Source organism: Oncorhynchus nerka, linkage group LG4 (assembly GCF_034236695.1).
Source record: "Oncorhynchus nerka isolate Pitt River linkage group LG4, Oner_Uvic_2.0, whole genome shotgun sequence".
In the NCBI taxonomy this organism is placed as follows: domain Eukaryota; kingdom Metazoa; phylum Chordata; class Actinopteri; order Salmoniformes; family Salmonidae; genus Oncorhynchus; species Oncorhynchus nerka.
This window is the reverse complement of record NC_088399.1, coordinates 63,447,676-63,463,663: the sequence shown is the minus strand read 5'-3', so window position 1 is coordinate 63,463,663 and position 15,988 is coordinate 63,447,676. Positions and strand designations below refer to the sequence as shown.

The following is a 15,988-nucleotide window of genomic DNA, read 5'->3' as shown; positions in this document are numbered from 1 at the left end:
GACACCGTGATGGTTTATCGTTATCTATGCCTCGTCTAGCTATGCAAATGCGGCCTGAAAAATGAAAGTGAAAGCAGTTTCTGCAGGCCACTGGGGAAGTCCGAAGACAAAATCATATTTCTCCATGCTTTAACAACTCCAAACTACACAAGAACAGTCGATAACAGTGTCGAAGACAACCATGGCCAATATTTCAACAATTTACAAGCTATCGTTTCTCGCCTTTACTTACTTCATACAAGGTAAAATGATCGACTTTTCTTCGTGTATTTCCTTTCAACTATCCGGCATCTGTGGTGTAGCTTTTAAATATATATATATTGAAGAATATTGAAAATGACTTAATATATGATACAATTTGAAACAACTGCTGCTATCGTATCTACTTCATCTGCATTGATCTGTGATACTTTTTACTTTGTCGCTTGTATATGCATTGAACTTGGTTGATTAATTTAGATCATTGTGTGAAATGACAAGCACACATAAACAGCCTTACAGCAAATATGCATTCTTTCGAATGCAATTGCTATGTATTACATGTATATTAATGTATTACAGTTCAATAATAGAGATTTACAGTAATAGGGACTTACAATATTTTTTGTTTTCACTGTCTGAATACTAAGCATCTCCATCTGCTCTTTTGATTGCCTTTTCATATCTATTCTTACCAAGCTAATCTACAGTAGTTTTATCTTCTCACCTGTCCACATTGACGGTCTCACATATTCACACAACTTTCTCGTCCTTCTCTCTTCCAGTCTATGGGACCAGCTGTCCAGTTCTGGAGTGCTGGTTTGTCCAGGAGAAACCAGGTCGAGGTGGGGGATTCCCTGCTGCAATGATTCAGGAGAAGTCACTGCTGTATATCAATACAGACCCAGAGAGTGAACAAACCAAGTCACAGCAGGGACCATCTGCAGACATCAGCCATGATAGAGTCTACTACATCACTGGTCAGTACTTATACACTGTACATTATGTAGGACAATCTCTTTAGAAATTATGTAGGATTTGAATGACAAAAAGGTGCACTCCGTCAATTTGGTGTTACAGCTCAACAATTCGCCATCCTCTAACACCAAGCCTCTCATTTAAGTTATACAAGACTACAAGAGTGTTGTCATTTTATGCAGAGCGTTTCAGAAAAATAAATGTTATTTCATTGAAAGGACCACCTCTACAGACAAATCTCCCTCTCTCTCATCAGACCCTGCAGCCATCCTCTGCAGTTCCTCTCTGCACCCACCAGAGGGCTCAGTCCATAAACCACAGTGTGAGATAAACCCCTTCATGCCCCAGCCCTCCACCGTTCAATGGGCAGTCCCGCTCACTGACTCTGCCCACAGTCCTATCTACCTGCAAGCTGACTGGTACTCTGCAGCCTTGCAGGGCCTGGACGGACAGCTGGCCCTATCCAGTGTCATGCGTGCTCCCACGGCAACCAAGGAACCCACTGGTAAAGAGCCCTATGATTGAAAAATAATTACATTCTTCTTGAGCAAGGGTTGTTATAGTCAGATTGTTGTATTTAACCATTACAAGTGTTAAAGATGGACTTCGAATCAAAATTGTATACAGTTACCAACACCACAGTGATAATGACTTATTATTAACTGGGGCTCCCGAGTGGCGCAGTGGTCTAAGTCACTGCATCTCAGTGCTAGAGGCGTCACTACAGACACCCTGGTTCGAATCCAGGCAATGATTAGGAGTCCCATAGGCCGGTGCACAATTGGCCCAGCGTCGTCCGGGTTTGGCCGGTGTAGGCTGTCATTGTAAATAAGAATTTGTTCTTAACTGACTTGTAAAATATTGAAAAGAAAGTCATTTAAATGAATTTGTCATATGCCATGAAGAAGTATAGAATCCAGTGATGTTTATTACTATGCAATGTCACAGATAAAGCAGTGTGAAAGTTTAATGTCTCTCTCCTACCCCTCTCTCTCTCTCTCCCAGTGGTGCTCAGTGTGTCCAGTCGAACCCCCTTGGTCCGTTCCAGACTCGGGGAACCGGTGGTTCTAGACTGTGGGTTCTGGGCGGAGGCCTCTTCTCCTCTCTCTGGCTCGGGCTTCGCCGTGGAGTGGCGCTACCAGTTCAGGGGCGATGGCCGTCTGGTCCTGGCCTACGACGGCAAGACTGACCGATTTGCCGAGACCAAGGAAAAGGGAGCGGGGCTAGACTTCACGGCTCTGCACGACACAGGAAATGCCTCGCTGATCCTGCAGGAAGCTGAAGTGCGCCACACAGGGACCTACATCTGCACGGCGTACTTGCCCTATCTCCTGGCTCAGGTGGCAGTGGAGCTGGAGATTGTAGGTGAGGAGAGATGAATACGCTTGATTAGTCTGCCAATACTAAAGCGTTGCAATGTTTGTTTTAGACCTGTAGAATTTCAACCACTATGTATAGTATATTCACTGTAATAACTACTGTAACTCCATATACAGTACATTAGAAAACATGGCATTTATGTGTATCATCCTCTTACCTCATTCTCTCACTCCTATTTCTCCCTCTATCTCTCCCAGAGCCTCCGTCCCTCTCCATCTTCCCCTCCCCGCTCCCTCTCTCCGTGCCCGGACAGGTGGTGAAGGTGCAATGCGAGGCGTCAGGATTCTTCCCCCTCTCCCTGGAGTTCTACTGGGAGTTAACAGGGCCTGACGGTAAGGTCAGGCCCCTGGGTCAGGGCAGCGTGACAGGCCACAGGCAGGGCCCAGACAACACCTACAGCCAGACCACCCGTCTGGAGTTAGACTCAGCCAAGCTGGACCTTGGCCGTGGAGGGGAGGTCACCTGTGTGGCCGTCCATCCTGGAGGCACCCGGCGGGCCAGCGTCACCCTCAATGTCATCGGTGAGAGATAATTTAATAGAGCTGCATTGAGTTGATGGATGTTGCCCCTGGGTTCACTGATTCAGAGCCTGATATTTGTATCCCTGTAGAGGTAAAGGTTAGGATTGGGGTAAGGGAATCAATCTGTGGTTAGGGGCAATTTCTACCTCAAGCAATGTTCTTTACATTCCATACATGGGTCCATATAGCAGTGTCTCTAGGCCTACCAGTATAATAAAGCAATAAGGCCCTAGGGGGTTTGGTATATGGCCAACATACCATTGCTAAGTGCTGTTCTTTGCACGACACAACGTCACCTGCCTGGATACAGCCCTTAGCCGTGGTAGATTGGCCATATACCACAAACCCCAGAGGTTCCTTATTGCTAATATAAACTGGTTACCAATGTAATTAGAGCAATAAAAATGTATATTTTGTCATACCTGTGGTATACCTACTGATATAGCACGGCTGTCAGCCAATCAGCATTCAGGGCTTGAACAGCCCAGGTTATAATTTCTGATATGCAATTACATTGATCTGAAAAGTCAAATACATTTGACTTGACACAACACAACTTATCCTGAGTATGTCTTAAATGTACTCTCTATCTCTTCATCCCAATCAGGTGTTAATGGTCCCTCCATTGAAGACTCCATGGCGATGGTTGCCGTGGCCCTGGGGCTCTATGGTTTGATCAAGATCGTCTCCTGGACATTTAGCTCTGGTAACTACAATCGGTTTGAACTAAGATACACAAAAAAAGATGTTGAAGCCGTGAAGCTACAGTGTGAATTTGGATCTTTCGAATTCATTTGGATCTTGTGTGTCAATCTAATGCTTGACCTTTTCTTGCCTTTATAGGATCCGATGACACTAACTCACAAGAGAAGGTAATTGCGCTTTCGTAAATGTCGTCAGACATATTTTGTAGTGAAGTGTAACTACTATGTGTCTATGTATATTTCCCAGCTAACACTGTCTTGCCCAAATTGGTTCTATCTCAAGCTGTATCCCTCTAGTTAAAACTCCAGCCCCTGGATTGTCAATCAATCAAATGTATTTACTATGGATTACTATGTAATATGATGACATTATCTGTTATGTATGCCCTTGGATTTCTCCCATTGTCTTTTTTTTGTTAGTTTACACACGTTGGGCTCATCCTTATCCTCTCTCAATTACAGAAAGTGAAGTAAATGTGGAAACGCCTGGGATTCCCAGGTGAGTGTGTAATGGAACCAACAAAGCTGGAATTTCAGGAATAAAAGTGCACCGTTTTGTGGAAGGTGGTACACGGAAAGAAGATATTGAGTTTCTGACAGCAGTTGAAAATGAACGATCTAACAAGTGGTCAGGGGAATAAAAATATTTGATTGGGTGACTGATTTAAATATTGACATATTTAAATACGGTTATACAACTGTGAATTCCTCTGTAGAAGAACTCAAGAGACTTGTGCACATGAGCGTATGTACATATGGATGTAGATAATTGTGTGTTGTGTTATTAGTGGTTCTATTGGGTTAATTGACCCTGGAATTAAAGATTGAACCCTGTCATTATTGGCTCTTCTATTGATTCTGAAGGTGAACATAAGACAAAATCCTTTCAATTGGAATGAGTAATTCCCTGGAAGTGTGTTTATATATTGTTTTCATTTAATTTGTTTAGGGTTTTATTTAATTTTTATCTTGCCTTGTATAGACGGTATATAGGCTATAGTGATGTTTTGTTTTTTGCTATTGATGTTGCTACCACCACATCAGAATTGTTAGATTAGTGTATTTGCCAGGAATGAGCAACAACTTTGAGCAAATGAGGACTATTTGTGATGGGATGTAATAAATTCTTAATCTTCAAAGCATTTTCCCCGTTGTTGAATTTGTGTTATTGGTCATGTGATAAGTAGATAAGAAGTACTTATCATATGAAAACCCTAGGATCTTTTGATTAGGGGTGCTTCTGCTTCCACACAACTAGACTCAAGGATGTGAATTTCTCGACGTTTTCCTTGGTCATAACCTAGCTGACTAAACTCAACTCCACGATTTAGAATGGAGTTGAGCGGCGACGAGTGTGTGCATCAAGTCTCAAGTCAGTGGATTCTTGTAAAAATGTACATTCTCCCCACCCTGTACATGTTTGTCCTGTGTCACTGTGTTATTTTTTGTGTGTGTTGTAATCCATCGTTTTTGATTAAAAGTACCGTTTTATGTGATGTCTGTCAAACTGCACCCGTATCCACTGTTTTTCAATGGAGTAGGAAGTTACTTTATGCACTACCACTCTATACTCTTATATATATATATATATATATATGATTGAAAAACACGCAGATACACAGGACGAACACAGTCTCAAGGTAGGCATTAAAGAATGGCCTTTTTTTCTCTCTTTTTTTTTTACAAGTATAGACTGACAAGTGTATTCAGCCCAAACTCGTCGCTGCTGGAGTTGGCCTAGTTTTAACCATATGGTTGTACTGTGTTGCAAGGAGCGCAACTGTATTCGCCTAATCACTTAATCCAAATTAAATACACATTCTTCTTATTTTTTTATGTTAATGCTATCAATATTTATCGTACGAGTCTCAGAAAAACAAAATAACGAATTTGTTTAGGTAAATGCCCTATGCAGAAATCGCTCCGCCATTTCATGGTTGCTAAAATTCTAATAGTTTCAGTTTATGTGATAAAACAAGCAAGTATAATGTAGAAAATCATTTTACCAATCTATTCTTAAACTGTTGTGAAATATAGTATTTAACAAAAAATATTGTATTTTCAGCTGTTTGAAGCTGGTGTACAAAAACGAAAGTAAAAGACAAAAAAAATTAAGAACAAGAAGCATAGAAATAGCGCACATAGAACAATTCTAGCACTTCTTAAACGTGCTTTCAATGAAGAATGACAGATCCATAACACACATTTATATGTGAATTTGTTCGGGTCGACCAAAAAGTGACTTATACAGCTTTAAACAAGCTGACGGGCAAATGTAGACAATTTGGACAAAACACCTGACATGTGAAACTGGAGTAAAGTGAATAGCCAATGATCGATGATGTTACTGAGCGACAACCAACCAACAACCAATGGTAGGCTTGAATGTTCCCGAGCTCTTCGGGGCGAGACATTTCGGTATCAAGCGGGTAAGTTGACTATCATTGTTTTGTCCATAGCTAACCGTCTAACCACGGTCTTAAAACAGTAGCTTTATTATATACATCTGCATTTCATACATAAAGCTAGTAAAAGTATTTGTTTACATGTTGTCTTTGTCATACCCCTACCATTTTACCCGGAGAGATTGGCGCTTTCCTGAGCAGCCAGCTAACATTAGCTTGTTGCTAACTGAGGTTAGCGAGCTAGCCAGCCAACAAGGAAACAACAAACACAACAATGGTGTTTGGTGTGTTTTTGCAGTAAACCTGTTTTTTTTTCCTGACCGAAGTTTCAACCAGCTCAAATCTAGTTTAATCCAAAAAATTAACTACTTAGCAAGAGTCCTCGACGTTAGCCTAGCATGCTAGCTCACGTTACTGGCGGTCAGTGTCTGTTTTCGTTGTAGATAAGCATACAAAATATAAACAATGTTTGTTGTTATACCATTTGTTTTAAATCGTGCTGGTGAAAAGGGACAGGGTGGGGTTTACAATGGATAATAGGTAGCAGTGATGTTTGTGCCTGATCCGGTGTAATTGTCGTATTGTAAAAATGGTTGACCATTCATTGTATTGGATAGACTCACTAAACCAGATGGCATGACAGTGGTACGGTACTTTTGAATTTGCCCAAGGTATCATTTTAACACAGTTGTTTTTGCCGTTCCTCAGCAAAGAATAGTCCCTATCTGATGGCGGTTGCCTCAGCAGCAGTGATGGACAGCATTGTAATCCTTGATGATGATGATGAGGAAGAGGAGAGGCCTCAACCCTCTTCCTCCACCTCCTCTAAACCCTCAGCCAATCATCGTACTCCCCCCAAAATCCAACAGCCCGCTCCAACTCACATCACCCAATCTCCTTTTGCCACAGTGAAGAAAGAAAGCCATGTTCTTAAAGCAGAAAACCAGAAGCTATTTACTGAGGTAAGAGGGTACATGGATGGATGGATGGATGGATGGATGGATGGATGGATGGATGGTGGAGATGTTTGGTGCAGTCACATTACAAATATGTCAGTGGAGCTGCAACACTGGAAAGCACAACTACGGCTGTGGCTTTGAGTCTTTGCAGGCTATTAGTCCATCACGATCATGTCAGATCACGGAAATCATAACAAATTTGTGCATGAACCTTTCAAATTTGGGCCTTCCCACATCACTCTTAATCAGTGTTTTTTCAAATCCCATAGTTTTGCAGGCTTTTGCTCAATCCCAGCACTAACACACCTGATTATAACTCATCTTTAAGCCCATGTATTGAGCAGGAACAAAAGTCTGCACCAACCCTGTGTCCCCCCCAGTGGAAAGATTGAACAACATTCTTCTAAACCCTTCTCCCTCGTTCACTCCCCTCCCTCGCTTTGTTCAGTTTGTAGAATACTGCTCGGCCCACACACAGGACTGCCCTGAGGTCATGACCTTCCTGCACGCCAAGCACTCAAAGGCCTCGCCGAACTTCCTGGCCTCGGTGGAGTTCCGCAACACGCTGGGCCGCTGCTTGACGCGCGCCCAGGCCCGCCGCACCAAGACCTTTGTCTACATCAACGAGCTGTGCACGGTCCTCAAACAGCACTCGGACAAGAGGAGGCAGACTGTCGTGAAGGTGGAGCCTACCGCCGGGGAGAAGAAGGAGATGAAAGAGGAGGCACTGACAGAGGAGCTACCGTCTACCTCGGGGCAGCAGGAAGAGAAGAACGAGGATGAGGAGGAGGAGGAGAGGAAGACGAAGAAGGCTTCCCGGAGACAGGTCAGCAGCCCCAAGAATGGACAGAGTCCATGACTTCTCTATAGCTTTATTCCTCTGCTGCCCAAAGTGTGCACTTGGTCACCCTCACGGGTTTAAAAGCATTGATTTGGTGTAGATTACTATAATGTTTTGCATCTGATAGTTCATCATAAGGAGCAATGTGCTAGGCATATCTTCATATCTCGCTCTCTCTCTCGCTCTCTCAGATTGCGTACCTGGAGAACCTGCTGAAGATGTACAATGATGAGATCCGGCGGCTGCAGGAGAAGGAGCTGAGTGTCAACGAGCTAGAAGAGGAGGACTCCAGCTACATCCAGGAGCACAAGCTCAAGCGCAAGGTCAGATCACCGAGGCCTATTGGTTCCAATGGCTCAGTTGGTTGGAGTGTGACGCTTGTAACGCCAGAGCTGTGGGTTTGATTCCTGCTTGAGCCACATACTAAATGTGTTAACTGTACATGACTTTGATAGATAGAAGCCACTGAATTCCTCTCTCTCCTCTCAGATGATGAAGATCTATGATAAGCTCTGTGAGCTGAAGGGCTGCAGCAGTCTGACAGGCCGAGTGATCGAGCAGAGGATCCAATACAAAGGGACACGCTACCCTGAGGTCAACAGAAAGGTAACCAACATATTGTTTATTGACAACCCAATGCTTTTTTACCACTGCTAATTTATGTTATATAGACTATGGATGAATATTAGATTTAAAACTAACCCCAGTATGAGATAATATCAAGGAATAAAAATAAATGCATGAAAACAATAACCATTTCCATTTTATTGGTCGCATGCAGATGTTATTGCAGGTGTTGCGAAATGCTTGTGTTCCTAGCAATTGATTTTGCTGTCCTTAGTGTTTGCTCATGGCGATACAGTACACTCTGACCCTCCTCATCCTGCTCTTCCCACCCCCACTTGCAGATTGAGCGTTTCATCAACAGTCCCGAGGCCCAGCTGAATCCCCCCGACTACACAGACATCCTGCAACATATCCGCCGGGCCAACGAGCGCCACGGCCTCAACCTCAGCAAGAAGCAGCTGACCCAGATCGCTCAGGACGCCTTCCGCGAGACCGGCAACCGCCTGCAGGAGAGACGCCACCTCGACATGGTCTACAACTTCGGCTCGCACCTCACAGACCTCTACAAGCCCGGTAAGAGAGCGTAATACACACACCTTTACATTCCTAGTTGGAGCTGTATGTTTCCGTCTGTGCGATGTCTGTCTTTCTGTGTGTGAGAATAAAGAGAATTACACACTAGGCTGGAAATTACGATACGATATTATCACTATACTTATGTGCCGATTTAAAATATGTATTGGGATTCTCATGATTCTATATGTATTGGGATTCTCATGATTCTATATGTATTGGGATTCTCATGATTCTATATGTATTGGGATTCTCATGATTCTATATGTATTGCGATTCGATACTGTGATTTTATTGCGATTCGATGTTTCCAAACATATTGCTCACCATGGGTGTGTTTGTAAATTCGCTCTGGCTATCTACTCAGATTTCTGAGCACTCTCGTTTGAGCATGCCAGAGCGCAGAATAACTGATGAATTCACGAACGTCGGCAAAAACGCATAATTATATTGTTGCCAGCAGCATCATCAACACTCTGGATAACATGAAAACAGCCTAACCAGCTCTGCTAGGGCGAGTAAAATGGTCAGTGAGCTGTTCCCACGTTTGTGTCTGGAAGTAGCTAGCCAACGTTAGCCAGTTAGCGTGGGTGCTTGACTGGCATTGTGAGGTCAGAACGCTCAGATCAACCCTACTCCTCGGCCAGAGTGTCCAGTGTGCTCTCTGAACGCTATGAATTTACGAACGGACAATCTGACAACGCTCTGAATTTACGAACACCCTGAGGGCACTCAAAATTGAATTGACGAACACACCCCCATACACATTACGGCGGCAGGTAGCCTAGTGGTTAGAGCATTGGGCCAGTAACCGAAAGGTTGCGACATCGAATCCCCAAGCTGACATGGTAAAAATCTGTTTTGCCCCTGAACAAGGCAGTTAACCCACTGTTCCTAGGCTGTCATTGTAAATAAGAATATATGTTCTTAACTGACTTGCCTAGTTAAGTAAAGGTTTAAAAAAAAATGTATGTATATATATATATATATGTGTGTGTGTACCCCACACCCTCTGCTGCAGAGAGACAAGAGCCATAAATGAGAAACATTGTGTGTGAAGCTGTGAACCTGGTAGTTGACACACAATTACAGAAAGAGTGACACCAGTATGCTGCTTTGTGGATATCAGGTTGGATGTGTGGGAACTATTTAAGAAGATGGACCACGAAGTCACTAACTCTCTCACCCCCCCCCCCCCTTTCATTTTTCCCACTCTTACCAGCCACTGACCCTGCCCTGTTGGACCCCACGTTGGCCCGTAAGCTGCGCACTAACCGGGAGGTGGCTCTCTCCAGCCTGGAGCAGGTCATCTCCAAATACGCCCTGAAGCAGGACGACACAGAGGAGGAGGAGAGAGCTAAACGGATAGAGAGAGAGAGGCAGAAGAAAGAGGTAGGAGGAGGAGAAAGGTGTTGAAGGAGACCAATTTACATTTTAGAAATGACTGGAGATGACATTTTAAACATGTTTTGTAATTCTGACCTGTTGTAGTCAGCCAACGCTTTTCCACATCTGCTTTGAAAATACATGGTATTTATTTACATAAATTACTATATCTGTCACCACTCACTGTCTGTCTTTTCTGTGTGTGTCAACGGAAGGGTCAGTCATCGGCGCTGGAGGCCACCACAGCCGATGACAATCCCCTGATGAAGGGAGAGGATGGTGAGGGTGAGGAGCAAGTTGAGGAGGAGGAGGATGATGAAGACGACGAGTCGTCTGATCCAGACATCGAGGAGGAGATCCAGGCCAGCAAATCACAAGCAGGGCCAGGTGATGAGGATTATAATTTGTATTTACACAGCACCGTTCTCAAATTCAGTGTTTTAATCCGGTTTATCCTGGGTTTTGGCAACAACATGGAGAAATCAAATTTAAAAAATCTGTTTTCAACTGATTTGGGTTTTCTTTTCTTTTTCAGATGATGATGAGGAGGAGGACAACGAAGTAGAGGCAGCAAACGAGAGTGAGAACGAGGTGGATGGTGGGAGTGACAGAGACCAGGATGGAGGAGAGGATGAAGGGAACGCTGAGGTGGACAAAGACTCCGTGATGAGCGGAATCAGCCTCATTTCCCGGGTTGACACCCCACGGATCTCCTCCTTAGTCGACGAATCCCCCACAGACAGCCCCAGCCAATCAGAGGCGATGGAGGTAGACAAGGGGAACGAATCATCCAATACCAACCTGACAAAGGAGGACATTGTTTCCTCCAATCACGTTTCAGCTGTGTCAATAAGCACTAGTGTGGAAACGAAGGACTCCTCAGCCTCCCCCATGGCGGCGAATCAGGTCTCTTTGCCACCGTCACCGGTGCTGATTTCGACCAATGAGGACTCCTGCACGGTCATCACTGAGACGAGGTCAGCGAATTGCAGCCCCAGGCCACCCAGTCCCAAAGACACCTGCAGAGGCAGGAAGAGAAAGAGGAAAGAGGAGGAGGTGAAATCCAGGAAGTCTTACAACGGGGTTCTAAGGCACCACAATGGGAGGTAAGGCTGTAGCACCAGAATGAATGATGGGAGAGAGAAAAAAATCCATGGAGATACCTGTCCATTTTCAAATGTGGAGACTTGAATGAATGAATTCTCTCTGTCCGTGTGCAGTGGCCGTGACCTCCCTCTGGACATGGATGTGGTGACCAGTAGCCCCTTGCAGGCGGACTCCACCAGGGCAGACTCTCCCACCCAGGAGATGGTCACCAGCTCCCAGTCCACCCCGCCTCCCAAGAAAAACAAGGTGAGGGTAAATGATGATTGCTGATGTTTAAATACCATGACACAACACTTTTTTCCCACGTATGCTCAGCATATCAAACATACAGTGCATTCTGAAAGTTTTCAGACCCCTTGACTATTTCCACATTTTGTTACGTTACAGCCTTATTCTAAAACGGATTAATGTATTCCCCCCCCCCCCCCCCATCAATCTACACACAATACCCCATAATGACAAAGCGAAAACAGGTTTAATTTAAATAGAATAAAAGAGAGCCGCACATTCTAGGAGCTCAGATGCAAAAATGTAATACCAACGTTTCGACAGCCAAGCTGTCTTCATCAGGGTATACCTGATGTCGAAACGTTGGTATTATATTTTTGCATCTGAGCTCCTAGAATGTGCGGCTCTCTTTTATTTTCAAGTTTCTACTCCACTAGCCAGCACCTCGTCTTAATAGGTGTGCGTTTCTTTTTCTTCTTAATTTAAATAGAATACCTTATTTACATAATTATTCAGACCCTTTGCTATGAGACTCAAAATTGACCTCAGGTGCATCCTGTTTTCATTGGTCATCCTTGAGATGTTTCTCCAACTTGATTGGAGTCCACCTGTGGTAAGTTAAATTGATTGGACATGATTTGGAAAGGCACACACCTGTCTATATAAGGTCCCACAGTTGACAGTGTATGTCCAGTGTTTCTCCTTTTTGCTGTGGTGCTTGCGCCGTAGCAAAATAATTTCCGCCACACAACAACAAAAATATGGAACATGAACAAATATTTCTGCTGGGGCGCATTTTGAGGATGCTAGAACAGTCCACATGTACTTTTCCTCTGCAAACAAAACGAGTAATTCATAGGAAAATCAAACAACCCCATAGAACAGCTTATATATATATATATATATATATATATATAACACACACACATACCTAAATATTCCTCGTGGCGCATTCATGTTTACAAGTGCTATTGGGAGGGAAACATGCATTCTATGCTGCTGCTACTCTGTTATTATCTATACATAGTCACTTTAACTCTACCTACATGTACATATTACCTCGACACCGGTGCCCCTTGACATTGACTCTGTACCGGTACCCCTTGACATTGACTCTGTACCGGTACCCCTTGACATTGACTCTGTACCGGTACCCCTTGACATTGACTCTGTACCGGTGCCCCTTGACATTGACTCTGTACCGGTACCCCTTGACATTGACTCTGTACCGGTACCCCTTGACATTGACTCTGTACCGGTACCCCTTGACATTGACTCTGTACCGGTACCCCTTGACATTGACTCTGTACCGGTACCCCTTGACATTGACTCTGTACCGGTACCCCTTGACATTGACTCTGTACCGGTACCCCTTGACATTGACTCTGTACCGGTACCCCTTGTATATAGCCTCGCTATTATTTACTGCTGCTGTTTAATTATTTGTTATTCTTATCTTACTTTTTGGGGGGTGTTTTCTTAACTGCATTGTTGGTTAAGGGCTTGAAAGCATTTCACAGCGCGTGTGACAAATATAATTTGATTAAACCAAGATTGAACTTTTTGGCATGAATGCCAAGCCTCGCGTCTGGAGGAAACCTGGCACCATCCCTACGGTGAAGCATGGTGGTGGTAGCATGATACTGTGGGGATGGTTTTCAGCTGCAGGGACTGGGAGACTAGTCGGTATCGAGGGAAAGATGAACAGAGCAAAGTACAGAGAGATCCTTGATTGAAAACCTGCTCCAGACCTCAGACTGGGGTGAAGGTTCACCTTCCAACAGGACAATGACCCTAAGCACGCAGACAAGACAAAGCAGGAGTGGTTTCGGGACAAGTCTCTGAATGTCCTTGAGTGGCCCAGCCAGAGCCCAGACTTGAACCCTATCTAACATCTCTGGAGAGACCTGAAAATAGGTTGGATGGGGAGCGTTGCTGCACAGCTAACAGAGCTTGAGGCTCTGCAGAGAAGAATGGGAGAAACTCTCCAAATACAGGTGTGCCGAGCTTGTAGCATCATACCCAAGAAGACTCGAGGCTGTAATAGCTGCCAAAGGTTCTTCAACAAAATACTGAGTAAAGGGTCTGAATACTTATGTAAATGTCATATTTCAGTTTACTTTTCATAAATTTGCAAACAATTCTAAACTTGTTTTTCTTTGTCATTATGGGGTATTGTGTGACGATTGAGGGGGACAATTTAATCAATTTTAGAATAAGGTTGTAACAAAATGTGGAAAAAGTCAATGGATCTGAATACTTAAATGCAGTGTGTGTGTGTCATGCTCTAACTCCACTGCCGTGACGTCACTTGTGTACACTATACAAACCTCTTAACAATCTCCACTTTGTGTCATTTTCAGGTCAACGTGGCCACTCAATGTGACCCGGACGAAGTGATCGTCCTATCGGACTCTGAATGACCTCTGCCCCAACCCTACTGGGTGTTCAGGCTTCCCATTGCTAGCCTGGAACCAGGTCTGTTTATGCCGCACAACAGATCTGGAACCAGGCCATCCCATTACTGCCTCTTGACTTCCAAACCAGTGCCTGCTAATGTGAACTCTTGAAAATGCACACATTTTCAGATTGGAGAGAGCAAACTTTTCATTACAAATTGAAACTGGCAATGGACGTGGTAGTTTACCACCAGTGTTTACATTTTGTATTTATATGCCAATTTTTGCCCAGCGTCTGGATTGTGTGAGCGAGCAGTATCACGTCAGGTTATTTTTGTATTTTAGCTGTAAAAATGAGTTCAATTAGATATTATTTTACCCGTTTTTATATATTTCTTTTGTCAATCCTTTTAGGTGGGTGAATGAGTGTCTGTTCGTATTCTAGAATGCCGGCAATAGAAGATGAACCAGCGGAACACCGAAGTACTGTATCTTAGATTTTATACAGAGCCAATACACAATCTACACGTCCAACTGTCAGCGTAATCATGGATCATTTGCTGTGTGGTTGCTGTGTCCACGTAGTGCAACCTAATGGCCTGAACAACGCTATTTCTCTCAAGTAGTTACAAGAGCAACTTGGTGGTAGATTGGCCATTTGTGTTCAAGGTGCCAAATGAACATAATTGAGCAGATGCATTGATGTAAACTGCCAGGTACAGCTTTGCGTTAACGTGAAATGTAGTGCAGTGTCCTACTTTATGCAGGCATACCCCCCCCGAAGAAATGTTCACATTGACTTCGCAGAAATAGCTGTGTTCATGCTGATGGGTGTTGTTGTAGGGGAAGTTCATCTTGGCATGTAGTAAGCAGGTAGGTGTTTAGGTTGATTTGCATCAAAGGAACGTTCATAACGCCTCTTGCTTGAGACTGCAAACGGTGGTAATGATTTAATCAGACTCATTCTTTTTCAAACCTCCCTAAGACACTGATTGGATTCCGTTGTTTTGACCAATTCAAGAGGGTTACGGGGAAGGTCACTTATTTGTTATATAATTTTTCTTTTAGTACACTGAGAAGCAAAGATCACATTTCCTTTTAAATAAACTTTGATAAATGAAAGTGCTTTGTGGTAACTCATTTAAAGCAATTAGGTAAGTTGTCCTTGCAAACAAAGCGCCACATTGTTGCCCAACGTTGTTGAACAAGGCAGATAGATTTTCCATGAATAAAGCCGACGTGGAATTAGTAATCACATGTCAGAAATGCGTGTTTGTTCTACATACCATATTTCTATCTGAACGTTCCAAAACGTCCCACTGAACACTCCACAGGTGTTTTGTGGGTAAAGGCATAGAAAAACATGAATTGTACATTTGGAAATGCAAAAATAGATGACAGAAATGGACTTTATACTTATTATTTAACTTGGCAAGTCTATTAAGAACAATGTGTGCTTTGGGGACCTAGATCCAACCCTTTTGGGGGGGGGGGGGGTCATTTTTGCAAAAAATAACATACCCAAATTCAACAGAATGTGACTGGTAGAACGGGTGCTGTATGTGGAGGATGAGGGTTGCAGTAGGTGTCTCAGAGGGGAGTGAGACTTGAGGGTTTTATAAATAAGCATCAGTGATGTGTTCTATAAGGAGCCTTGGTGGCAAATCGGATGGCCAAATGGTAAAGAACATCTAGCCTCTCGGGAGCACCTTTACCTGACGATCTATAAATTACATCTTCCTAATCTAGCATGGGTAGGATGGTCACCCAAATCAGGATGAAAGAGGAGTGATTACGATAGAGGAAACCAAGTCTAGATTGAACCTTAGCCTGCCGCTTGGACATGTGCTGGGATAAGGATGGTGTACTGTCTAGCCATACTCCCAAGTATGAGATGACTACCTCAAGCTCTAAACCCTCAGAGGTAGTAATCACACCTGTGGGGAGAGGGGCATTCTTAC

General features: G+C 43.7%; 2 protein-coding genes across 3 annotated transcripts; both read left to right on the top strand.

Moving 5' to 3' along the window:
* Positions 1–158: 158 nt before the first annotated feature.
* On the top strand, positions 159–4,704 carry LOC115128380 (tapasin-like). The gene is made up of 8 exons (XM_029658189.2): positions 159–242; positions 765–959; positions 1,214–1,462; positions 1,963–2,322; positions 2,535–2,858; positions 3,466–3,564; positions 3,702–3,730; positions 4,025–4,704. Exons 1-8 carry the CDS (start codon positions 182–184, stop codon positions 4,034–4,036), a joined length of 1,329 nt encoding a protein of 442 aa, XP_029514049.1. The 5' UTR covers positions 159–181; the 3' UTR covers positions 4,037–4,704.
* A 1,178-nt stretch (positions 4,705–5,882) lies between these two features.
* LOC115128379 (death domain-associated protein 6-like) lies at positions 5,883–15,149 on the top strand. 2 transcript variants are annotated; one of them, XR_003863504.2, is made up of 12 exons: positions 5,883–5,991; positions 6,676–6,929; positions 7,375–7,752; positions 7,959–8,090; positions 8,257–8,373; positions 8,676–8,907; positions 10,130–10,299; positions 10,509–10,680; positions 10,829–11,399; positions 11,514–11,646; positions 13,992–14,106; positions 14,442–15,149. XR_003863504.2 is itself a non-coding variant. In XM_029658187.2 (11 exons), exons 1-11 carry the CDS (start codon positions 5,901–5,903, stop codon positions 14,049–14,051), a joined length of 2,310 nt encoding a protein of 769 aa, XP_029514047.1. In that variant the 5' UTR covers positions 5,883–5,900; the 3' UTR covers positions 14,052–15,149. The 2 variants fall into 2 exon arrangements, 1 of the variants encoding a protein (XP_029514047.1); XM_029658187.2 differs by having other exon boundaries at positions 13,992–15,149.
* The last annotated feature ends 839 nt before the right edge of the window (positions 15,150–15,988 follow it).